The following is a 22846-nucleotide window of genomic DNA, read 5'->3' as shown; positions in this document are numbered from 1 at the left end:
CATTATATAAGATGTGTTGGATTTGTATTATCAGAGCCGTCCGAGGGCAAATGAGGGCAAATGTCTCAATTGACGGCTCAGTCAGCATTTAAGTGGCACCGAAATCTGTTCTTCTTCGGTCCAGTTAAATACCAGATTTATAGGTACGGTAACCAACCCTAGTGAACACACCTTTTCTGTTCACATCAGCATTACAAAAATATTCAGAAAGCATCTGTTAAGTGCAGTTTATACTTGTGCGTAGCCAACGCAGAGCCGCGTACCCTACGCCACAGCCTGACTCTCCAAAAATGTAAAAACACGTAAACTCAATGCGGACCCTACGCGGACCGCAAGGGCTGTGATTGGTCTGTTTGAACCCCTCCCTCAGGTCACAAAACTCTGCGATAGCATCATGTTTACTCAAACGCATTTCAGAATGAATTATCGAAGTAAATTATTTGTGCTTCTGTATTTAACATCACAAGCTGCAACCAAAGTGACCGCTTACTCGCCGCTATCACTGCTAATGCTTCTCAAACGAGCTCATTCTTCTTCTGCTCTTGTCTTGGTCACACAAGTAACATGTGCGTCACCACAGTACGCCTAATGGTCATTCCCTGTCCACGCGGACAACGATGCAGAAGTGTAAATGAAAACTGACTCGTAACTTACGCCGTAAAGGCTACAGCATAGGTCATACGCACGACTATAACTTATGCTTAAGACTGTATGGTTCCTTGTAGTCATGAATCGTCAATGGGAGACCTTGTTATCAATCAGAGCGAGAAACCCCTTTGCATGTGCTTCAGCCTCTACTGCGAACCCTCACAGATAATGACTGCTATGAAATTTCTTCCCAGTTGTGCGGATTGCCCTCCTCTCTGTGTTACACTTAACCATGACATTTACTTTCACCTGGGGAAACCAGGTAATGGAATTGTTTATTAGATGGCCGCACAAGATGGATTTCAAAGGGGGCGCAGGGGTTTTAAGACTCGTCCCCTTCCCCTGCTCTCCTGGAGGCCTTTAAATTGGTTGCTGTTGAATAGTCTTCCTGCTTTTTATTTCCCCTTGGCTTTTCAGGATGTGGAACTGCATCCCTAATGCAGCCTCAGAGACGCCTCATACTGCACTTCCTGCCTTTTTCACACCTCTGCCCCTGATGACTATGCCACTTGTGCTCCCTATGAATACGACTCAATGACTCAAGGTCAACCTCAAAGCATTTTGGAGGAAAAAGAAAAGGGCCGTCGATAAAAGGGAAGACGATTTTTGCATTTCTTGAAGACGACGAATGAAGGGAATACTAAATTGATGTTTTTTGTCTCCGGACCTTCCAGACATCTGACAAAAGACAGACAAGGTTGTCTCGGGTTACCCAGACAGTAATTCACCTTTGTTCTTTGAACTGATTGTTGATTTAAAGGCAGAAGGAAGAATAGACTGGCACGGCTTTATCAGCCTCGAAATTTTCAGACTGAACCTCATGCTAAGACGATTATTATTTCACCTCTGGAATTCACCCTTGGCTCTCTTTGCATCTCATTACGTTCACATTTTGATCAAGGACGCCTCGTAATGTTATTTAGAAGCTTTTAGTTAAAGTGAACGTTTGCTGTAAAATCTTGACCTCTGCCACAACTCCGGCTGTGGAGAACATATTTAAATTCCGCTAAATGCTTTTCTCTTGTGTAGATTGTTGTTTTAAACCTCTCAAGTCAAGCCATTTATGCCCCCGAACTAACCACGGTAGCAGAAGAAAGCACCAAAAGTCTTATGTTAACTACAGCTGGTGTGTTTTGTACATGTATAGGAATGATTCCTGAAGAGAGGCTTGGTAGATTAAAAAGTGTAATTTCACACAACCCAACTCCTGTGTTCTGTCTCCCCAGCGCTTTGGTTTCTGTCACCTTGACTGCTTGTGCTCACTCATGTGATCACCACTTTTGATTATCTGGGAACAGGTCACCTCCCTCGTTCGCTACACACCTGCACACATCGCCGAGCACTCATGGGCGACATGTGTACTTGTGGCACGATTATGCGAAAGATAGATTGATATACCCAAGCCAAGCGTTGTGGCTTTGTTCCAATTTACGTCGATCGGCGCCATCTCGTTGTTAGCAGATGGTAATTTTAATCTAATCAATGTCTGCTTCTCCATTATTTGTTAATTCAGCCAAGTGTTGTGCGTGTAATTGCTCCATCATACCTTTGTAGGAGAAGTTTATCAGGAATCTGATAGCAAACATTGGTGCAGCGGCGTGATTAGAGGGTTGTGCTTGTTGCGTTTGCCTTCGGCGCAGCTATGGGACAGCGGATCTTATCATGTTAATTAGATCGGCGAAGACTGATGATCACTTCTGTGGACGCTGTGCCGGCGTCCCACACGCCCTCCGATTGAACAGCGCGGGCTAAATCAAGGAGAAACGCACAGCCCATTATTAGAGGCATCCACTCCAGCACTTCTATTCCATTCTTTTCCTGCCTCACCTGGCTCGCCCCTGTTCAAGCACCGCTAATTTTGTATATAGTATATGTGTTATTCGGGTCAGGCAGCTAGGATGAGATCTCGTTCCCTTAAAGCGATAGAGCAAATGGAGGCCTCGTTTTCATTCTCGCCACCCAAAATCAGGTTTGGTCTGGTTTGTGTTCCCAGGCTTGTTGTTTATATATAAGCCACAGGTTATAATGAAATGAGCCACGCTCGGGGCAGGTTCGCTCTATAATTTGTTTCTCATCTCTTTTTTTTCAAGGATTCTGCTACTGGTGTTGGCCGACACCCGTGAAATCAAGCAAATGCTTTCATTTCAGTGGGAGTAATCAGGCGGTTAACTGCCATGATATCCCACATGTAAAACAAAATGCGTTTGCCTAGTTCTTCATATCACACGTAATGGAGTACTCAGCTCAGCATTTGACTCGATGCATGTTTGTGTTATTTGTGTCAGTTTCTCTGTTGTCAGACCCTCAGATGGTAGAAATTAAATGTATGTGCTAAAATGTATATTTAAATTAATTGTTGTCTAATCACATTTATTAACAACTTTTAATTAAAATATTAACAATGTGACTCAGTCTGTGAAATCCAGGCTAAAGTTTCAAGATCTTTTTCTGAGATGAGCATCAACGTTTGATTTCAACCATTAATTTGACGATGATTTGAGAGATATAGATATCACTGTAACATTTTCACAGAATGTTCTTTACATATGTACAGTAGGATGGTTTTATGTTAAAAACTGTAATGACTTAAGATAAGTTTTCACAGACTGGGTCACGGTTATTAATCTTGTATTCAGTATTTACATCTCTTTGAGTTTGTGGATATAAGGCATTACTGTGTAGAGGTGTAGAATCTTGACTGTTTAGCGAACACGATGAAAGGCTTTGGCTTCAGTCCCTAGTAGATGTGATCTAGGAACTGGAGGTTAACTGCGATCCACAGATGCTCATGCTCAAATTGTTTCTGTGGGGATTAGCCTTGTAGCAAGTGTACTTTGATTTGCTTTGGACCACAAAAGTATACGTTTCAGTACAGGTTTATAAATCTGGTGGATTTTGTGCACCTGTGCACGTTCACTTGCATGAGACGGGTGTTGGTCTCGCCTCAAAAACGAGGTTTAAAGTATTTGCAATTCTGTGTTTATCACAGCAGTGAGTGAAACTCAGATTGTTGTCGTAAGACAGTGTGGCCCCTCACATTCTTTCCTTATTAATCAGCCTGTCAGACGCTAACGCTCCGGTCGATACAGTGACGACCCACCAGAGTGGCCGGGGATTAAAACACTTCCACACACTCTCTCAGCACTCCGTCAACATGTGCCGGAGCGTTCCACAAGACCACCACTGCTTCAGGGGCCGTCACACTGATGACTAATGGGTAATGAAGTCCTTAAGAACCCCTGGAGTGAACAAGGCTGTCATAACTCTCTACTGAGTGATTGGACTACAACCCTTCAAGCGTTTTATCTCTGCCTGTGAAGAATGGTTTGTTTCAAAGTCACTCATGCAGACACAGCCGGACATCTGAGGCTTTGACCTGATGTTGGCCGTTTGCTTGCTTATCGTTTTAATCAACCGCAGTCAAAAGGCATCTTAATGTCCGGGTTAAGAGAATTCTGGGAATTGTTTCTTTACACACATTATTCAGACATTATAGATGCTTTAATGTATCACTGAAACATAGTACAAAGACACAGAAGTTTGTGGTACTGAATCATGGAGTTAAATCGTTTTTTTGGGCGGGACTGAAACGATGGATCGATGGAGCATCCATAGCCCCTCCCTTCTCTGTCACTAGAGCGCCTAGCAACAGGCGTCTGGCCTGCTCAATCACAAGTTTAGGGGTTTTAAGGTCTCACGCACACGCTTTCAGGCTCTCACACTCTCAATCTGCCAAACTAAACAAGTCTCAAGCCAAAATCAAGTAAACGGTAACTTATACCTGAATGGACTGATGGGAATATCGCGAACGGAAGGAGGATCACTGCACGTGATCGTGACGTGCTTCAGTTATTGATGTTTGATTAAAGTTCGAAGGAGCACAAGCAGATAATCCACCCGGCTGGTTCGCTATAAGCAATCTCAGCATCTACCCTATCAGCTCAAGAGAGAGACCTTCCAAATAGACCGAAAATACCTGCATTTTCTCTACAGTCTTCTAGCATCCTTTCACCACCCCGGCTTCTCACCAAGAGCCCAATTCTCCCGCAGGACAACGGGGGAGCGCTCTGGGTTCCGACTGATACCGGGACCGGAGCACTCTCTCTGAACAGGGGGAGAGTAAGCCCTACTCCGAGTTTGCAAGAAACTGACGGCTCTGAGCCCTCTCCCCGGACATCACACCAAATACTCATACCTTTAAACCTGCAATATTATCTGCATAGGCGAATCCGTGAATGATCTACAATTTAATATTGTGTGCATTGACTCGTTTGAATTCAAATACTCCCATAAAAATCTGGGGTTGTTTTTGTTTATACATAAACTAGTTATAATATGATGACACTGGTTGGGAAATGGTTGGGATGATTTACCCAAAAAGTAATTCTTGTAGTTTTACTCTGTACTTTTTATACAATAATCTGCCTTTGTCTTCTGTGGAAGAAAGATGCAGATCTGGAACAACATGAGGAGACAATTTTTATTCACCGGTGTATTGTACTGTTCCTTTAAAAAAATAAAATAGGGTCAAAAGGTTTGTCTCCCACAGTATAAACTGAATCCTGTGGTCAGGTTTTGTGTGTGCAGTAAGTTTAGTAATGTTTTTCTAAGTGTGTACGCTTTGTCAAGGCCTCTCGCTTTCTTTCGCTGTCTTTGTTTTTGAACATCTCTCCAGTCCTCAAGTACCATTTCTTTGCAGCTTTCTAGAGAGGAGAGATTACATTTAAAGACCTTTCAGTGTTTCTGTGTCTCCCAGAAGAATTGGATACACCTCGCTAAGACAGGCGCCAGAAAAAGCAGCAGCCAAACTACTAGCTCTGGCCTTTACTCCATCAGCCGCTACACAATCAGCTATGGCCAATTAGGAGAGCTGTGCACAGATAATAATACATAATAACAGCCCACCAAGCTACAGAAAACAATCCCCAAGATATGGTGAAGGAGGAGAGCAAGTGAGCTGAGACAGGGAAGAGAAAAAGAGATATACAGCGGTATGGGCTTTTTCACTTACATACTTAAAGTATCACTCTCTGTCTCTCTTGACAAAACACATTATAATAGGGGTTTTATATAAGGATCTGTATTAGCTGTAGTTTTAGGGCAGATTTGTCAATTCATTTGAGATTATTTTTTTTATAATACATCAATATATAGTCTGGTTAAAAATACAAAAAAAAAGGTTTTGTTCTTTAACGTTAGTGACAGAAGTCGCAGCACCAGGTTAAAAAGAATAGTTCACCCAAAAAATGGTCCATATTGACCCTCAATAGTAGGAATAAAAATGACTATTGTCAGGTCAATTGAAACCATTTTGGGGTGAACTATACCTTAAAGAACCAGATATGACGAATTTCCCATTTTCTATGCGTTTACAGAAATATGTCGACACATTTATTTTTTCCTTTTAAAAATGTCTAAAATTAAAAATATTTCTTAAATTATCCGACAGTCAAGTGACCTTAAACTTTTGACTTCAAAATATAGAATCAGACAGCCACACACACTGAGTTTTCTTTGTTATGAACACCCTCACATTTCTTTACTATGTTTGTGTGTATGTGTTGAAATTAGCAGGCAGAATTACCTCTAAAGCCTTTAGTCTACTTTGCTTCTTTTATGTGGAGCCGTATATAGCGTGATTGCAGTAGGTTACTCCTTTCTCACCGTCCACTTATAAACAGAACAAACCCATACACATACGGATCTCTCAAGACCCTCTTACACATACATTCATTAACAAAGATAATTACGCTGGCTTTTGCTGAATCTGTTCATCCTTCATGCACACTGTTCTCCTAATAAGATCTTATGTTGTTTTAGTGCTTTATTTCTATTGTTATAAAATATATTTCCGTTTAAAAATGTATATGATTAATTATTAGAATTTTTACCCAGGCAATTCATTTTGATAAAAAAATCTAAATAATTATTTATCAAATTAAATATCACATATTAAAATAATTATTTCTGTACAAAGAAATGCTATGCTATGCGTTCCAGTTAAACCTCTTTCACATTTATTTTGTCAATAAACTAAATATCTTTTTTTTTAGATTAAGGCTCTGTCTGCACTTGTCTGTGTGGGGAGATCCTAGAAATAATTTTGTAGGTCTATGCTGAGGTAATTTTTTTAAATCTGGATCATAGTTACTTCATTATGATGAATACTAGAGACTTATGTTCATTTGATGTGATTTCTGTTGTGTTTGTTGTTAATTTTTTCATGTAGCCTTGTTTTTTCAGTTTCATGATATAATCAAGATAATTTAATGCTTCATTCATGAATTATGTTTAGAAAAACTGAGGCTTTCCAACACCAATCCAAACAACAGTTTCTTGTACCTTAATATTTTCCTTTGCTTTGTTGTCAGAGGTGTATTTGAACTAAGGGTTTTTTAAAACGTCATTAGGGACGTTTAGATCAGAGACTGAATAAAGTTTTGAATGAGAACTGTTTGCCTCAGTAATCAAAGAGAATTTTTCAAATGCTGAAAGAATGATAGATTTTCAGCTGACAGATTTCAAGGTCAGGTACAGATAAGTGTGTAAAGCAGAGAGCTACAGATTATTTTAGACAAATATCTGACATATTGCTAAAAAAATAGTTACAGTGATATGCAATTGGTTTTAAATTGAGTGAAATTTATAGTTTCTTTTCATAGGGTTGAATTTGTGTATAATCTATAGTTTATAATGAGTTCTGTATTTTATTGAATGGTTACGGCTGTTTTAAGCATCTCCAAAGCAAATGACATGTAGAGGTCACGGAGGTTAGCTGATCAGTCTGAGGATCATGGGTAATGAAGCCTGGATTGATTTTGAAATAAATAGAGAGCATTTATTGTCCTTTAGTGCATGTAGAGGCATCTCCTTTGATCATACATCTTTCTTTTGACCGCCTTTCTTTCCTTTTCTCTTGTTGAATTTATATCAGCTTTACCTCTTTTTTCCTCTTTTTGTAATATCCTTTTTTCTCCAGTCTCTCTCTGTTGCTATTTTCTCGTAATAAAAGCGACTCAATTTATTTACAATTTGCCGTGTGAGGCTCTTACATCAGCAACGTAATGTAGCGGCTCGTTTAAAATACATTTGCAGCCACGACTTTATTTTGCAAAGATGATTTTTCATCCTCACTTCGTCCTTTTCCTTTCCGCAATGAGAATTGATAATAGACCTGTTTTTCCTCTCATCCACTTATGTCGCACTCTGATGTAGGGAATGAAATAAAGGGGAAAACATGATGAAATGTTTTATTTTTTGCTCTTTTTGTGTGTGTTCTTTGCATGTTGAATATGTGCATTAACGTCACAGGGAAAAATCTGTTTTGAGCGCTCACGTGGCTCCCGCAGGTGACACTTTTTAAAAAAATCCTGCACCTGGTGAAGCTTTGAGTCCAGAATTTCTGTGTCTTTGTTGAAGGTGAGAATGTACAAGCTCTGAGCCTTGGACATGTAATCCTTTGATAATTTTATATAACACTCTTTTGTTACTTCACAGAAGGATCGTGGTCCACTTAGAAAAACAATTTCAGAAACACCGCTTTCATCTTTTTTTCATTTTATCTTTGTAATGTGTTTTAAAGCGGCCGTAACACACAGGGTTTCTGGCAATCTCATATTAATCTTGAGTACGTCATATCTTCGAAGAGAATTTAGTTCGATCATATTTATAAAGATATATACAGCTGTACGATTATTCCCGAATTCATACGGCGCATGCGGGTGGGAGGGGTAGGCTGAACTAAAGCAGATTGTCAACAAAACACAGACATCAGTTTCACTCACTGCATGCGGTTCATGTCCGGCATCTTTTAGCGCTGGGACAGCCCCATCTATCAGTTTCAAATGATCTCCAAATCCAGCGTTATATCCATAGTATATAACATTCATCACCCAAATGCAATGAACAAACAAAAAACTGAACTTCGCGAACATATTCTCTCTCTCTCTCTCTCTCTCTCTCTCTCCACACAAGTGAAAGTGACGTCTGCGCATGCTCCTTCTCCCGCTCTCCATGCTGCCACATGGGCATGCCGCATGCTTTTCCAGGAGAATTGTCCAATGCAGGACGAAGGAAAGTTGTTAAGAAACTGTTTTAAATGTTCAAAAAATACTTTCCGAAACCTGTCAGATCGCTGTGGGAGAGATCGAGCACAGAAATACTACGTCATACGCCCACCTCATTTTTTGGCAAGTTGACCAAGTTAAGCATGAGAAGACTGCACGTTTAACATTGTAAAGCAGTCTGAATGCATGACACATCGTTGCAGCTGCCCCCAAAGAGAATTGTCTGCTTCATTTCTGATTAATGTTAAAGAAACTAATAATTGCTTTTTATTAATGTGATCACAATTATTTTGCTCACTTCCTTTGCAATCCAATTTTGCATTCATTCATTTATACTACGGTTAAACCACTGCCTGACATTTAATTTGACAGCTTTAGAGTTTTACAGATTTTCTCAAAGTATTGGCCTGGAATCACTGTTCTCGCCTAATTCACACCACAAATTGCACCTCCTGTTTCTAAACTTTTTCTTGCCAAACAAGAACAAGGACAGAATTCTGACTGGGTGGACGGCAAGCAACTGACAGCACAGGTGACAGTAGTACGGCGTGTGGGGAAAACAAGTTTATGGATGGAGAGACGATGGGGATGGATATCGGAGAGAGCGTTTAATTAGTGTGTCTTTCGGGTTTTATATAACATTGCAGGCCTGTTCTGTTGCCAGCTCCCCATGGCCCCCCTCTTATTACACGAACAAATCTCTACAAATACTGCAGCATTATTGAAAACACACACAATCAGGCCTGCCAACTTCTGCAGCAAATCACCAATCATAAATATGCACTTTATCATGATAATCATCGCATGCCTTTCTCGTTTCATTTCCGCAGATGGTTTAATCGCTTTTTAATGTGGACTTTTGTGTGGATTTTTGAAAATGCCAGAGAGACCCTTGCAGAGCATCCAAGCGATTTGCATTGCCATCAGCGGTTACTGAAGTTTTGCCTTTTTATTGGTGTAAGCCTTCCTTACTCATAAGGCTAGGGAGTTCAAGAAGACCCTGACCCGAAGTCATTAGTGCATAACTTATACAAACATGCCTCCAAATATCTTCTTTTGTGTTTGGCAGAACAAAGAAATGAATACACGTTTGGGACAACTTGAGGGTTAGGAAGAATTTTAATTCTCGCAATATGCTAACTCCATCTCATAACAAAGTTTTGTACCACCAGCCTTATTTCATTCAATTGTGAAATCTAGTTTGAAGATGCATTTCCTAAATAAACACTGTATGATGGACGTTTTTCACAAGCCTGTCATGACCTGTTCAAAGGTCATCAGCATCGTAAATCATCCAAAGAGTTATTTTCATTAAAAAAAATGAATTTATAACACTGCTTTGTTTTATTTTACCTTTGCATCAAATATCAAAAAATAGTAACTCTAATGCGAGGGTTTTGCTTATACACCGTCTATGGAAGTCACAGCAAATCATTCTCTTTTGACTTGTCATTATCAGACTCTCTTTTTTTATCAGTTTTTCTTCTGCTAGTTGAGCAAATGAGAACGCAAAAAATATATATTTGTGCTATTCTCCCATTCACTGCTATTGAAGTTAACTAACAATGACGACTTTCGCTGCTGGGAAACCCGGAAACGTTTCTTTGATTTAAAGGGACAGTTTACCCACACACTCACACATCATCTACTTTGTTCAGATGATCACCGAGAAAGATATTTGGAAAAATGATCGTAACCAAACAGTTCATGGCCACCGTTGACTACCATAGTATTACAATGGATGTCAAAAGAGCCCCTGTTTACATCCCTGCATTCTTCAAAATATCTTCTTTTATGTTCAAACTGTTGTGTTGTGTTTCCTACAGCTGGAGATTTAGTAACAAATAGGAAATCTTTGTGGATCTCCTAGTTTTCCTTCACACCTAGCTGTGTTTGTAAATGCAACCTCAGGTTGTCAACACAGATTTTAATCTCTTCATTTATGTTTAGCGCTTTAAACTTGCGCACACAGGCACCCATAAAAGCGCGTCCGCTTATGCTTATCATTCTGTGCGTGTGTGTAAAGTTTGTGGCTCTGATTACTTATGCTCTTGTCCGTTTGACTGTGGAAATAGACAAAGATTGATGTGGGTGAAATGAGTGCTTTAGCTCGGCCTCTCAGTATTGATGCTCCATTGCCGTAATGTTGTGGTATGATTAAGCAGTCCTTGATCAGACGGGCTGGATCACTGGAGGCTGTCTCACGGGCCAGACAGCCCATCCCTCATTCCGTTTCAATCCCTGTTTATTTCATCTCCCATTCTCTTTAACACAACTCCGAGAGACATGAGGACAGAGGGAGATTGGGGGGGTGTGGAACATAATAAAGTGTAATTTTTCTGGATCATCATCAGTCCTGTTCTTGTCTTGCGAGATTTTCTCTTCTGTCAGTCTGCAGATTGTTATGCTGTTTATTGAGATTTATTGAGGTTATTTTGTGTTTGATTTGGTGATCGGAGGGAAGTTCATGTGTGAGGTCACGGGGTAGATTGTTGTTTGTTTAGTGAGCTTCCTGTTGTCATAGGAACTTTAATAAAATAAAATTTACACACACAAATCACTGTATATTAAAAGTTAACAGTTTTATAAATGTAATCTTTTATATACTGTAGTAGAGTAGGCTGGGCGAGTCCGTGGTTCGAGTCCGTTGAGTAATTGTGAATTAGCGCCAGCTGTGTGCACACCGGCCTCGAATCACGTAGGAGATGGGAGCATATAAAAGGAACGAGCGACCGGACCGTCGAAGAGAGAGGACCGGGCCCGAACTCATGTTATGTTTGTATTTATATTTATGTTCATGTTTTGTTCGCCGGTGGTCGTCCGTGAGGGGCCGCCGGCTGTTATATTACTTTATTAAATGTTTTGAATGTTTGCCGGTTCCCGCCTCCTTCCTTCCCTTTTAAGGAGATTTGTTACATATACATTGAAAGTTCCTTGCAGGTTGTATTTTGTACGTGCGTGTCATACTTGAGTATTAACCCTTTCATCTGCATTGCTGTCTTTAGCTATATATATAGACATCATGACGTTTGGAAACATCATGTTATTCCACGGCACATCAATTGCCCTTTTATTAGTGACCTTATACAAAAGTTAGTTGATGGGGTTAAAGACATGTCATTAAACGTGGCGGGAATCATGAAAACTCTTTGTTTTTTGCAGCGGTTTCTCTCTAACCTGTTCACAAAGAGACACTTTCTCTGGGCAAGCTGCATATCTAAGTGCCTTTTCAGGGTCTTTTAAGGATATTTTGTGACTTTTGCTTGGCCTTTAATGTGCCCTTTAGATCTGTAATATATAGCATGTGAAAGATTTCTAGGAAGGAAGACCTTTAAAACCTTGCTTTGTGTCTAAATCAAGTTGTTTGTTTTAATATGAATCACGCTTATGTGTTAGTCAAAATTATTCAGTTTGATGATTTCCAAAGCTGTTTAATTGCTTGGCTAAAAAAAAAGTTTTTTTAATTTAATCAACCTATTCATTTCATATCTAAATTATTTGAATCATTTTACCTATACAAGGAGAAACTCTTAAAAGAAAAGTAATATCATAAATGTATTAGTCACATACCCTTAAGGGATGTAAGGTATGTTACACAAACACTGGTATTATGTACTCGGAGAGACGGCACCATGAATCATACGCGATTTGATTTATATAAACATTTAGTGTGCATATACTTTGTGTGTAATAAATGGGTGTCGTTTTGATGGCACGGCTCTTAGTCAAGATGAGCAGATCAATACTGCATATATTCATCTCACAAACACTGACTTTTTCCTTCTGCTGAAGAGGCTGATATGGATGGTAGGTTTGGATAGACGGAGGGTGTTGAGAAGGCCGTGTCTGTGGATCGATATTCCTGTAGCAGACAGGATACTGTGTTTTTGAGTTCACATTCACTAAGCCTTATAGCCTATCTCTGCATTAAATAGTTTACTTCTTGGACCTCACTTTATTTTTTCGGATTTTAGTTATTGTCAAATGAAGACGTCTATATTACAGCATGTTACAAAATAGCTACAACATACATTTTGAAAATGTATAAACATTAATTGACACACGTACTGTCACTGTTACAGACATACTCCTCTACAGAGAATATTTTGTAAATGCGTTATCTCCTTACACAAAGAAGCGGAAATGTGACGACATCCTAAATCTGTGTCTGCCACCGCAATCTTTTGAAAGGGAGGGATGAGCGGTCACTTGAGTCGTTGGTTGCAATCTCAACGCTAGATGCCGATTCATGTCATACACTGGAGCTTTAGGGGATTACTTGTGCATCTTGTCTGGCTTTTTTTTCTCATCATAGTTTTATCAACAATTTTAATATTATTATTTCATTGTTATTTACTCATGGTTGTCTCATCTTTGTCAACACTGAACAAAAACTTGACAAACATTTTTGCCAGTAGTTCGTTGTCATGCACGTGTGTTTTTATTTTTATTTTCCTGCATGTTAAAGCTTGTGATGCATCTTTGAGTGATATACTGCGTATATCAGCCAATTTGTTCCAATTACAGTACATCAAGAACATGAATCTTTAATGATCTTCCTCCATCTGGCCAACTGATTACAATTAGTTCTTTAGGGTTTTACTTTCTCAAGTTTGAGCCGTCACAGAATTCCTCAATTCAAATCGATCCACTCCAGTGTTTTAACACGATGAACAATTAATTGCGAAATTTAATGAGAAGAGATTATGTCTCTACTTCCTCTTTGTCAATTTTTTCTACTCTCTCTTTCACTCTTCTTATCCGCTCTCGCTGTCTTTTCTACTGCCTGCTCTTTTTGATTTTACTCTTTGTTTTCCTCTTCTCTTTGTTTTCAATCTCCGTCGTTGTCTCTCCACAAGTGTTTGACGAGGAGAGTGAACCTGCAGAAGAACCACAGAATTACAGTAAGTTGTGAATGTTCGGACTGTGGATTTGAGGGTCTGTGAACAAGGGAGATTTTCACCCCCAGTAGCTTCTTTGCTGGACCTTCTGACCTCATTTTAGTTCCTAATCCCTTTCCTTATATTGATATTGGCATTAAAGGAAAAAACAAGCATATATATGTCAAGTCAAGATTTTGGTCCAAGGTATTTTTAAAGGTTGGACTATTGAAATTTTGCTGCATACCCTTTATGTCCGTTCCCCTTGTGATGCCTTACAATGCAGTCTTGGTAGGCAGCTCATTAGGTATTGCGTGTTTGTGTGAAAAGGGCTCATTTTTTCTGTAGCTCAGTTTCACCCCTGTGTTTTCGAGTCCTAACCAGACAGTCATGTTAATTAGTGCACAAGACAATTATGCACTTCCCTCCCGAGGCCTGCGTTTACTTCTCTTAATCTGGTGTCTTAAATAATTAAACTTGTATTGAAACCCCCTGCTCTCCATCTGCTCCTTTCCTCATCTCCCCTTTTTCAATCTCATTCTTCCTTAACCTTTGCACCACATTCTCTTGGCCACTGACCTCTGTGTTTTCTTTTTGTTTTTATTGGCTGAATGCGTTTTTATGCATATTAATGTTATTTACTCCCTTCCCTGAAGTTTTGTATGGTTTAGAAAGAGACTGCGTGACCTCATTTAGCGCAGTCATCATCACAGCTGTGTGGCTCTAATCTCATTCTTCACAGATGTCTTGCCAAAGACCAATCCCCTTACACTCTCACCATGACCATTCCACACACATTGGCTATGCTTCAAAATGTAATGATCTAATGAGCTGCCTGCTTGACAGCATCTTTGAGGCACCATTGGAATAGTCAAACTTGAACGTTATTGGTATGTTGAAACGTTTTGATTAGGGATGCGCCGAAATGAAAAAAAATTGCAGAATCCAACATGATATTAAACACTTTGCCGAGGGCCGAATAATATCGAACACCGAATATGTTTTTTTGCATTTCTTCTATTTATTAAGCCATTATTTTCACTATAGCACAAACTGAATAGTCAAATGTGCTTTTTATAATTTGTCTTGCTTTTCAATAAAATACAATACAACTTGATATAAAATTGAGCAAAACAAAGTACATTAAAGCAAAAAAATTGATTCTATATTAATAAGGCCTATAACTGACTGATAAGAAAATGTAATGTAAGTTACTGTGTACCCCTACAACAAATCAGTTCATCAAAAAGTGTCATTTCACATTAGGCCTATTAGATAAAATAAGGTTGACAGAAGGTGCACTCGTGGCCAGGATCCACAGAACATACTTTGACAAGTTGTTTAGTACAGGGAACTGTGGGCACGTGACCACTCCACCATTTCACATATTCGACCGAACATGCGTTTTTGCTATTTTCAGCCGAACATTTTCAGTGTCCGAACATAAAGTGCATCCTTAATTTTGATCATGCCAGGTAACACTGGAAACTGGTAATACGGTCCTCAATGTGTAGTAAGAAGTAAATGTTCTTTATGACAGGGCTTTTCTAACTTTTGCATGGCAAGAACCCCCAAATATGATGACCTTTTGAGTGGGACCCCCTTTCTAAAATACATATCCTTTTTGTATAAAGAAGCATTTAAACTGTCAGACTTGTAGTGTAAGTGTTATATTATAAGAAAAAACATTGTTTGTAGAACATAAACTGCAGTAATCTTCATTAGAAATGTACAAAACATTTCTGGGTAACATTCTGTAGGCCCACTAGGGTTCCCCGGACCCCAGTTCAAAAACCCTGTTCTATGGTAAAGCCACTGGTCTGTTAGTATCTGGTTCCTGCAGGTAGGTTTGGCATAGATGCATTTAATCCTTCACATATAAATTGCCTACCTAGAGCGCATTATGTTCATTGGTACTTTTGAAGCTTCAAATTGAAGCCGGTGTACCTACACATATTGCTGAACATGTGCAGTTACTGTTCACCACACCTCAAGTCACTCTTCTTTTCTCAAGTACAAGAGTAAAAACATGTTTACACAATGTCATCCCGCTCATCATCTGACCCCAAGAGCTCAACATATTACACAACCCCAAGAGTCCTCATTAACTTCTTTTCCTCAAGACTCGTCCCTTTAATTATTCAGTGTTTTCTTCTTTGTTGTGTTTAAGATGAAATGGCACTACTTTCCCCCACATGTGATTGACAGTAATGTTGAAAAATTAAGTGCACGGCTAATGTGTTCCCACCGCTGTAGCCCATTAGTCTGCTTTAAGCTTTGTGTCAATGCTGGGACTTGTTGTGTGTTTGGGTGTGTGTGTGTGTAATTCTACTTGTTCACAGTGATGTCTTTGAATGTGTGTGTTGTTCATCGGGTTGTTTGCTTGTGTGTGCTCATAAAGTGTTTAATGGTGATTTCAGTTCGAAGAGAGGAGGAAGACCTGGAGGAGAAGAAATCCATCAAGAAGAGAGTGAAAGAACTGAAAGTGCTGGACCCAAAGATAGCGCAGAACCTCTGTGAGTATCCATCAGTCACTCCATCATCCACACACGCGTCTATTCATCACCTGTAATGCAGTGGTTCTCTACCCATCAAAAACAGACCTCTATGCTGGGAAAGATTGTCAGAACTGAGCGACCAGTGAAAACTTTGTCAGCTTATGTTGTTGGCATCTTTTTTTAAGCACTTTATTTGAGCTATTTGACTTAAAATAAGTTACATTACAATCTTGTGGCCTTAAAGGCTTACAGTGGGCCCTCGGTATGAGAAGTACTGAGGTATTGTGCTTTTGAAGATATAAAGAGCTTTACCTTGATCTGCAAATCTACAGCTAAAGACAGCTTTCCCCCGGTTCTTTTTGCATTCTGCTTCCTTACTTTAAAAGCTAGTCTTTTCTCTGGATGTTTGACGATTTTAATGTGTTGAAATCAACTTAAGGTGTAGTTCAGTTGTCATTATGTACAGAGTGTCATGTGAGGATCTTTCTGCATTTCCTTATTTTTCCACACAGGGCTCTTAGGCACACACACAGTTTCTTGCTATATACAGAATCTGGGCTGCCTCTTCTAAGCTCGTACCTGCTTATTACATGTTTGAGTCACTCGTTCTTTCTACGAATTCTGCTGAATTTCTGAATAAGATTAAAATGCAGCGATCTTTTCAGTTTATCTGACATCATCAGCATGCAACGTACCAGGACACGAAAGACTCTGTGCAGAGAGTCTGGGTGACCTGTTGATAAATTACTGCAGAGAGCTTGAGATGTGAATGTTCTCTTTTCTCTAAGCCATTTTCTTGGGGTCTTTCCGTATGCCCTACGAGGAGATCAAGAGAATGATTTTAGAGGTGGACGAAGACCAGCTGACTGAGCCCATGATCCAGGTAACATCTCCTTGCATCACCATTTGTCAGCAGTTATACACATCCATATTCAGAAAGGTTAACTCTGACCAACAATTAGTTTTCAGAACACTTATACATCACAACACAAAATTTGAATGTGGTTTTTACTTTGATTTCCATATACCGGTTTGAATGTCAGTTTTCTGTAGCCCTCTTCTCTATCTGTCTTTTTTCCTTTCATTTCAAGAGACACCATTCCATAATTTTTTACTCGCAGTACTGCATATTGCATGTATAAAGCAGAAATATGATTTTTTTTTACTATTTATCTACATGACTGAGATCGGAAGAGTTGAATTACATGTTTGTTTAACATTTTTCTTTGATGGTGACATAGATAAACAGGGCCATCCATCTTTTCGATTTATGTACATGTGCATTTATGAAGTGGCCATTTATAGAGATGTTATTCACTCACACTTGAATAGATGGAATGTTTTTTTCTGAGGACAGAAATGTAATAGCGTGAGTTTAATTCTGTCACTAGTACAAATAAAACACTTCAAGAAAGTTAATTAAAAGTGGATTTAATTCAAATTATTTTGATGGCACAAAGTTCTTGAGGACATAATGCATGAATACAATGACACATGAATTGCCAGGATTTAATCAAAGTGTGTATATATTTTCAGGTATTTACATTTCAGAAAAGCTATGTATTCGATATAAATGACTGCCGAATACTTTTTTTCCTAAAGAACCTCCTCTTGCCATTGAGGAAGACTCTTAACCCCAGAATGCTCAATGTAGATTTATTGCTCTTCATTAGTGCAGAGGAAGACTAAATGCCATTGAGATTCTTTGTAACCAGATCTGAAGTAACAGCAAGTAATTGACTAGAATAGCATATTGAAAGTCTTGTTCTCCCATCCAGAACCTTGTGAAGCACCTGCCGGAACACGAGCAGCTAAATGCACTGGTCAAGTACAAGAGTGATTATGACAACCTATCTGAACCAGAGCAGTTTGGAGTTGTTGTAAGTCTATGCACACAAACACACACACACAGACTGTACATGGGCCGTTTTTTCCAATTACATTTAAACATATAGAAGTCGTCACCCTTTGTTTAAACTTTACCAATATGGATTGATCCGTCTCGCCACATGCTTTAATCTCTTAAATTAAAACTGAGACCACAGTTACAAAAAAACATGCCAATAGTTCTTAAAAGTTTATATGCCGTCTGATCAGAGGATGGAAGTATTAAACAATGCATATTTCATTTTTTCTTTTTATGAAAATGAATATACATCTAAACATACCATAACAGAATTTCTCTATGGTTATCTCTTGTGGTAATAAGCTCAACATTTAAAAATTGTAATGTATACATTATATACATGAGCACTGTTTCAAAAGCTTCACAGTGTTTGAACATCTAGTTGGAAATTACTTCACTTAGGTACTTTAAACACGGATAGGAAAAAGTGTTTTAACATGGATTAAATGACACGCTGCAGCATTGTGCTTAAATGGTCACTGCAGGGAGAAATTGCTTCTTTTGTTTTGCTTTCACAAATCAGATTTAATGGTAATTGTTCTGCCATCATATTAAGTGCATGAATTGCTCGAAGTTTAAATGAAGGTTACACATGCTCATTTTCGATCGGTTCTGATATCTAAACTCTAAATGAGAGTAAAATGTCTTAGCTTTGGTAAAATGTTGAATTATAGGTATAAAAGTTTTCAGACCTGAAATCACATGTCATTCACTCTTAAGAACTGCTCTGTTTAGTTAGAACCTCGCCGATGGGTAAAAACATCATGAGTCATTCGGTCCAGTCTCCCGGGGCACTGTCCAGCTGACTTTTCTAAAGAGAAGAAAAGAAAGTTCTAGGATTGGCATTCGTGTGTGTGCCTTGCTTGTTGTCTTTTGCTGAAAACACCTGACATGAAGCTGTGACGCTGCAAGAAAGACATGCTTGTTGAGAAATAAAATGGAAGTGAAAGATTTACAAACGGGTGCCATCAAGATTTCACTTAATGCAACTGTGCGTCCTTTTATTGTGTTTGGGGTGTTTGTTATATAATAAGCAATATGGAGTCGTGCTTTATGCATGCGTGGGCAGTAGGAAATGATGCATTAGCAGTTCAGAGAACCAACCGGTTCAAAGGGAATTGGTAATCTCCCGTAGTGCCATTGCAAGCACTTTTTTCTTTGTTCTTTTCTCAAGCTATAACTTTGAACCTGTTGTTTGCTATCTGCTAAGTGGACCATAAAATATAGCAAGTGACTACAGGGACCCAAGATCATACGAGGTGATTTTGTGTTTTCCTATTCAACAGGCATATGTAAGTACGAAGCTTCTATTTCAGGCATCTGTTTCTGATTTGTTTGCCCAGTGTAAATGTTTTTAATAGGGCAGCTGTATTTTTAGCTCTTGATAAACTGTTTGGCTTTAGTCGGGCGAAGCGGAGCGTAAAGAATTACACCTCTTACCGTAATACTCCGGGAAAAGTGGAATCTTCTGTTGCCTTAGCAACAGTCTCTCCCCCTTTTAACAGGTCTTAGTTCAGAGTGCACGAAAAGAAAAGTTTAAATCAGGCAAACTAACTCGAGCAGACAATAGAGAAAGAGAGATAAAACAGGTTTGTGTGCGCGCGTGTTCCCATTTCACCGCTAAGTCTTCCAGCAGGCCGTATACACCAGAGACGGCGAGTGTTGTCAGGGTCTACTGGGACATGAAGACACATTGAAGCGCTTCTGTCATTCGGCAGGCATTCTGGGTGGTTGTGTGAAATGATGATTTTGCTCCCTGATAAAGAATAATACTTGAAAACGTGTTCCCCGCTCAATACCCTCACATGTTGAGTGGCAGCTAGGACAACGTCACCAGCATTGCTGCCTGCCAGTGGATTTTAATTGAAGCTTTAAAGGGTTATTTGAAGTTCTCACCTTAAGAGCAGTAAAGTTTAGCTTGTCTCACACCATTACCTGTGTGGATGGATGGGTTTGAATTGGTTTCATGTGCTATAATAAAAACCTATTAAAGTACTCCAAAAGTGTAATAAATGTAAAGGGATAATATGATGGTACAATGCAGTCTTCCAGTGTTTGACAAGAAAAAAAGAATGTGAATGTTTGTGAATGGATGACTGTGAATGAATCAAGTATTCAAGAGAGCTGTGTAAAATATGTATAGCTGCCCAAAAATAAATGTTTGTCATCATTTATTCATATTTGATTTGTACCAAATCTTCATACATTTCTTTGTTCTGATAAACACAGGGAACCATATTTGCTTATAACCAAACCAAACTTTCACCCTGTAATAAGATTCATTAAAAGGAAGGAAGGAGTCGGGAACCAGCAAACATTTAAACATTTAGTAACAGAAATAGAAACAGCCGGCGGCCCCTCACGGACGACCGCTGGCGAACAAAACTTAAACATAAATATAAATACAAACTTAACATATGTTCGGGCCTGGTCCTCTCTCTTCGACGGTTCGGTCGCTCGTTCCTTTTATATGCTCCCTATCTCCTACGTGATTCGATCCCAGTTTGCGCACAGCTGGCTCTTATTCACAATTACTCACCGGACTCGAACCACGGTCTCGCCCCGCCTACAATACTACACACCCCATCACTCCAATAGTTGTTCTGATGAATGTAGAATGAGGGAAAGCAAACAGTTTTGGGGCTCTTCTGACTACCATTGTAGTATTTCCTACTATGGTTGTCAATGTGGGGGAAAATCTGTCTGCTTATAAGCATTCTTCCCAATATCTTTCTCTTTATTCATCAGAACAAAGGCATTTACACAGATTTGGAACAACTGTAAAGTGAGAAAATGACAGAATTTTCATTTTCAGGTGGCACAGTGTGCTGTGTCTGGTCCTGTTGTGCAAAATTCAACATAAGTTTTTTTTTTTTAATTCCTAATCAGTTTTCTTGGTAATCAAAATGTTCTATTTATTTCTCTGCCGACTTTTCACGATTCAATCAAACCTAATAAATGGAAATAATAAATACCATTTTGGTTTACTTGGACATACTGGAAAAACATAACTTTAATTCAGTGCATGGTCGATGCTGTTGTTTATAAAGTCTGTCAGCTTTCAGTTCATTATGCCAGACAAAATCTAAATGCCAAATTTCCATCCGCTTCACATTGTGAATATCATTTTATGCCTTTGTTGGTAAACAGTGTCTTTCTTTTTTATGCAACACAACATCTCTCTGCGCCCCTACTATGCCACATTTGTCTGGTTTAAGTACCCCGTCTTTTATGTACATGAACTAATAGGTGATTTCCAGCCTCGCCAAACCTCCCTGATATACTTTATCTTTCTTATTTTTCTGTCTTCTGAAGCTCTGATGAATTATTCTTTGTATATACTGGATGTGCCCGTCGCTGTTTTTTGGGGGAGGGTACAAATCCTCCTCAAACATTTATGGCTGGAAGAGCTTTGAATCGGAGTCTGTTTCATTGCAGATTAGCGCTGCCTGACACACACACAAGACGCCTGCTACAAGTTTGCAGAATATTTACACACATAAATTAGGCATTTGGCTTTGCCCTCATTTCTTTCATCTTTTCCCATGCTTCCCTCTTTTGGTTGATCTCTTTGTTTCCGTTTAGATTTGTGGCGCTTTTGTCATTTGTTTTAAGAGATCTGTTCTCCCTTTGGCTAATGTCCCCTTCTTCCTTTATTTACACTTACATTTACGCTCACAAACGGATTGGGTAGGAGTGTATGAGAGCAGTGCGCACGCTTGTACGAGAGACTGACTTCTGATTATGCAAAACAACTACATATTAGTCATATTTCCATATTGAATAGGTTAATTACATGCTTAATTTCTGATTGCTAATTGGTTTTATACGGGCAAATTATTGTCCTGCTCAACCCCACCATCACTAAAACACACAGAAGTTTATATGCATGTGTGCAGGTAATGAACTTAAATAATACAGCTGTTTATTGATACTGTATCATCCTGGAGAAAGTGATCGTCTGTTGTTTTAATTAGAAATAAACTAAATAAATGAAACCATGTTATATTTGAACCATAAATCTGATTCTCATCACATCTTGCTCTATCCAAAAAGTTAATTAAGATACAATTTAAGATGTCTAAACTAGTAATAGTTCTGTAGCAAAACATAGTGTGCTGCCTATCTAGACAACATTTAGAGGTTTCATGTGTATTCAAAATGGCAGACATGTAGACCATAAAACTTGTATTTTACCCTGTAAAGTTTTTAGTCAAAAGTAGTTGAGTCTAACGGACTGTTTTACCCGAATCATCTGTTGATTTGTTTCTATTTTTGTTTTCTCCAGATGAGCAGCGTAAAGCGTCTGAAGCCCAGACTGAACTCCATCCTGTTCAAGCTGCAGTTTGAGGAGCAGGTGAATAACTTGCGTCCCGATATAATGGCGGTGAACGCCGCCTGTGACGAAATGAGGAAGAGCAAAGCCTTCAGCAGGCTGCTGGAACTCGTTCTGCTCATGGGGAACTTCATGAACGCCGGCTCAAGGAACGCCCAGTCTTTTGGCTTCAACCTCAGCTCGCTCTGCAAGGTACGTGTGGAGATGACGGGTCTGTGTGTGAGTCACAGCTGCCTGGTTTTTGAGTTTCATGTCAAGTCCTATGTGGATTCTGCACCCCCCCCTTATTTTCTGCACAGATTGTAGAGGAATATTTTAACTGAACAGATTTAAATATGGTTAAATGTGTTAAACCGAGCTGAGAGCGCTCCACACTCAAATCTGGTGTAAAAATAATACTGACCAAGTATAATGCATAAACATTCAAGCGTGGATATGTTTGAATGGCGGACACTAGCGTATTGCTGAAATATGCAAATGTTTCTCAACATTCCTCCGGGCACAACGTCTGT

General features: G+C 39.2%; 1 protein-coding gene across 1 annotated transcript in view; it reads left to right on the top strand.

The window, feature by feature from the left end:
* diaph3 (diaphanous-related formin 3) overlaps nucleotides 1-22846 on the top strand; it is a 215609-nt gene that overhangs the window by 107945 nt on the left and 84818 nt on the right. Inside the window, 4 exon segments of the mRNA XM_056735197.1 lie at nucleotides 16015-16110; nucleotides 16881-16975; nucleotides 17871-17972; nucleotides 22287-22526. Of these exon segments, the coding sequence (XP_056591175.1) occupies nucleotides 16015-16110; nucleotides 16881-16975; nucleotides 17871-17972; nucleotides 22287-22526 (533 nt within the window).

Source organism: Triplophysa dalaica, chromosome 21 (assembly GCF_015846415.1).
Source record: "Triplophysa dalaica isolate WHDGS20190420 chromosome 21, ASM1584641v1, whole genome shotgun sequence".
Taxonomy (NCBI): Eukaryota; Metazoa; Chordata; class Actinopteri; order Cypriniformes; family Nemacheilidae; genus Triplophysa; species Triplophysa dalaica.
The sequence above is the reverse complement of the archived record's forward strand: the minus strand, read 5'-3'. Positions and strand labels throughout refer to the sequence as shown.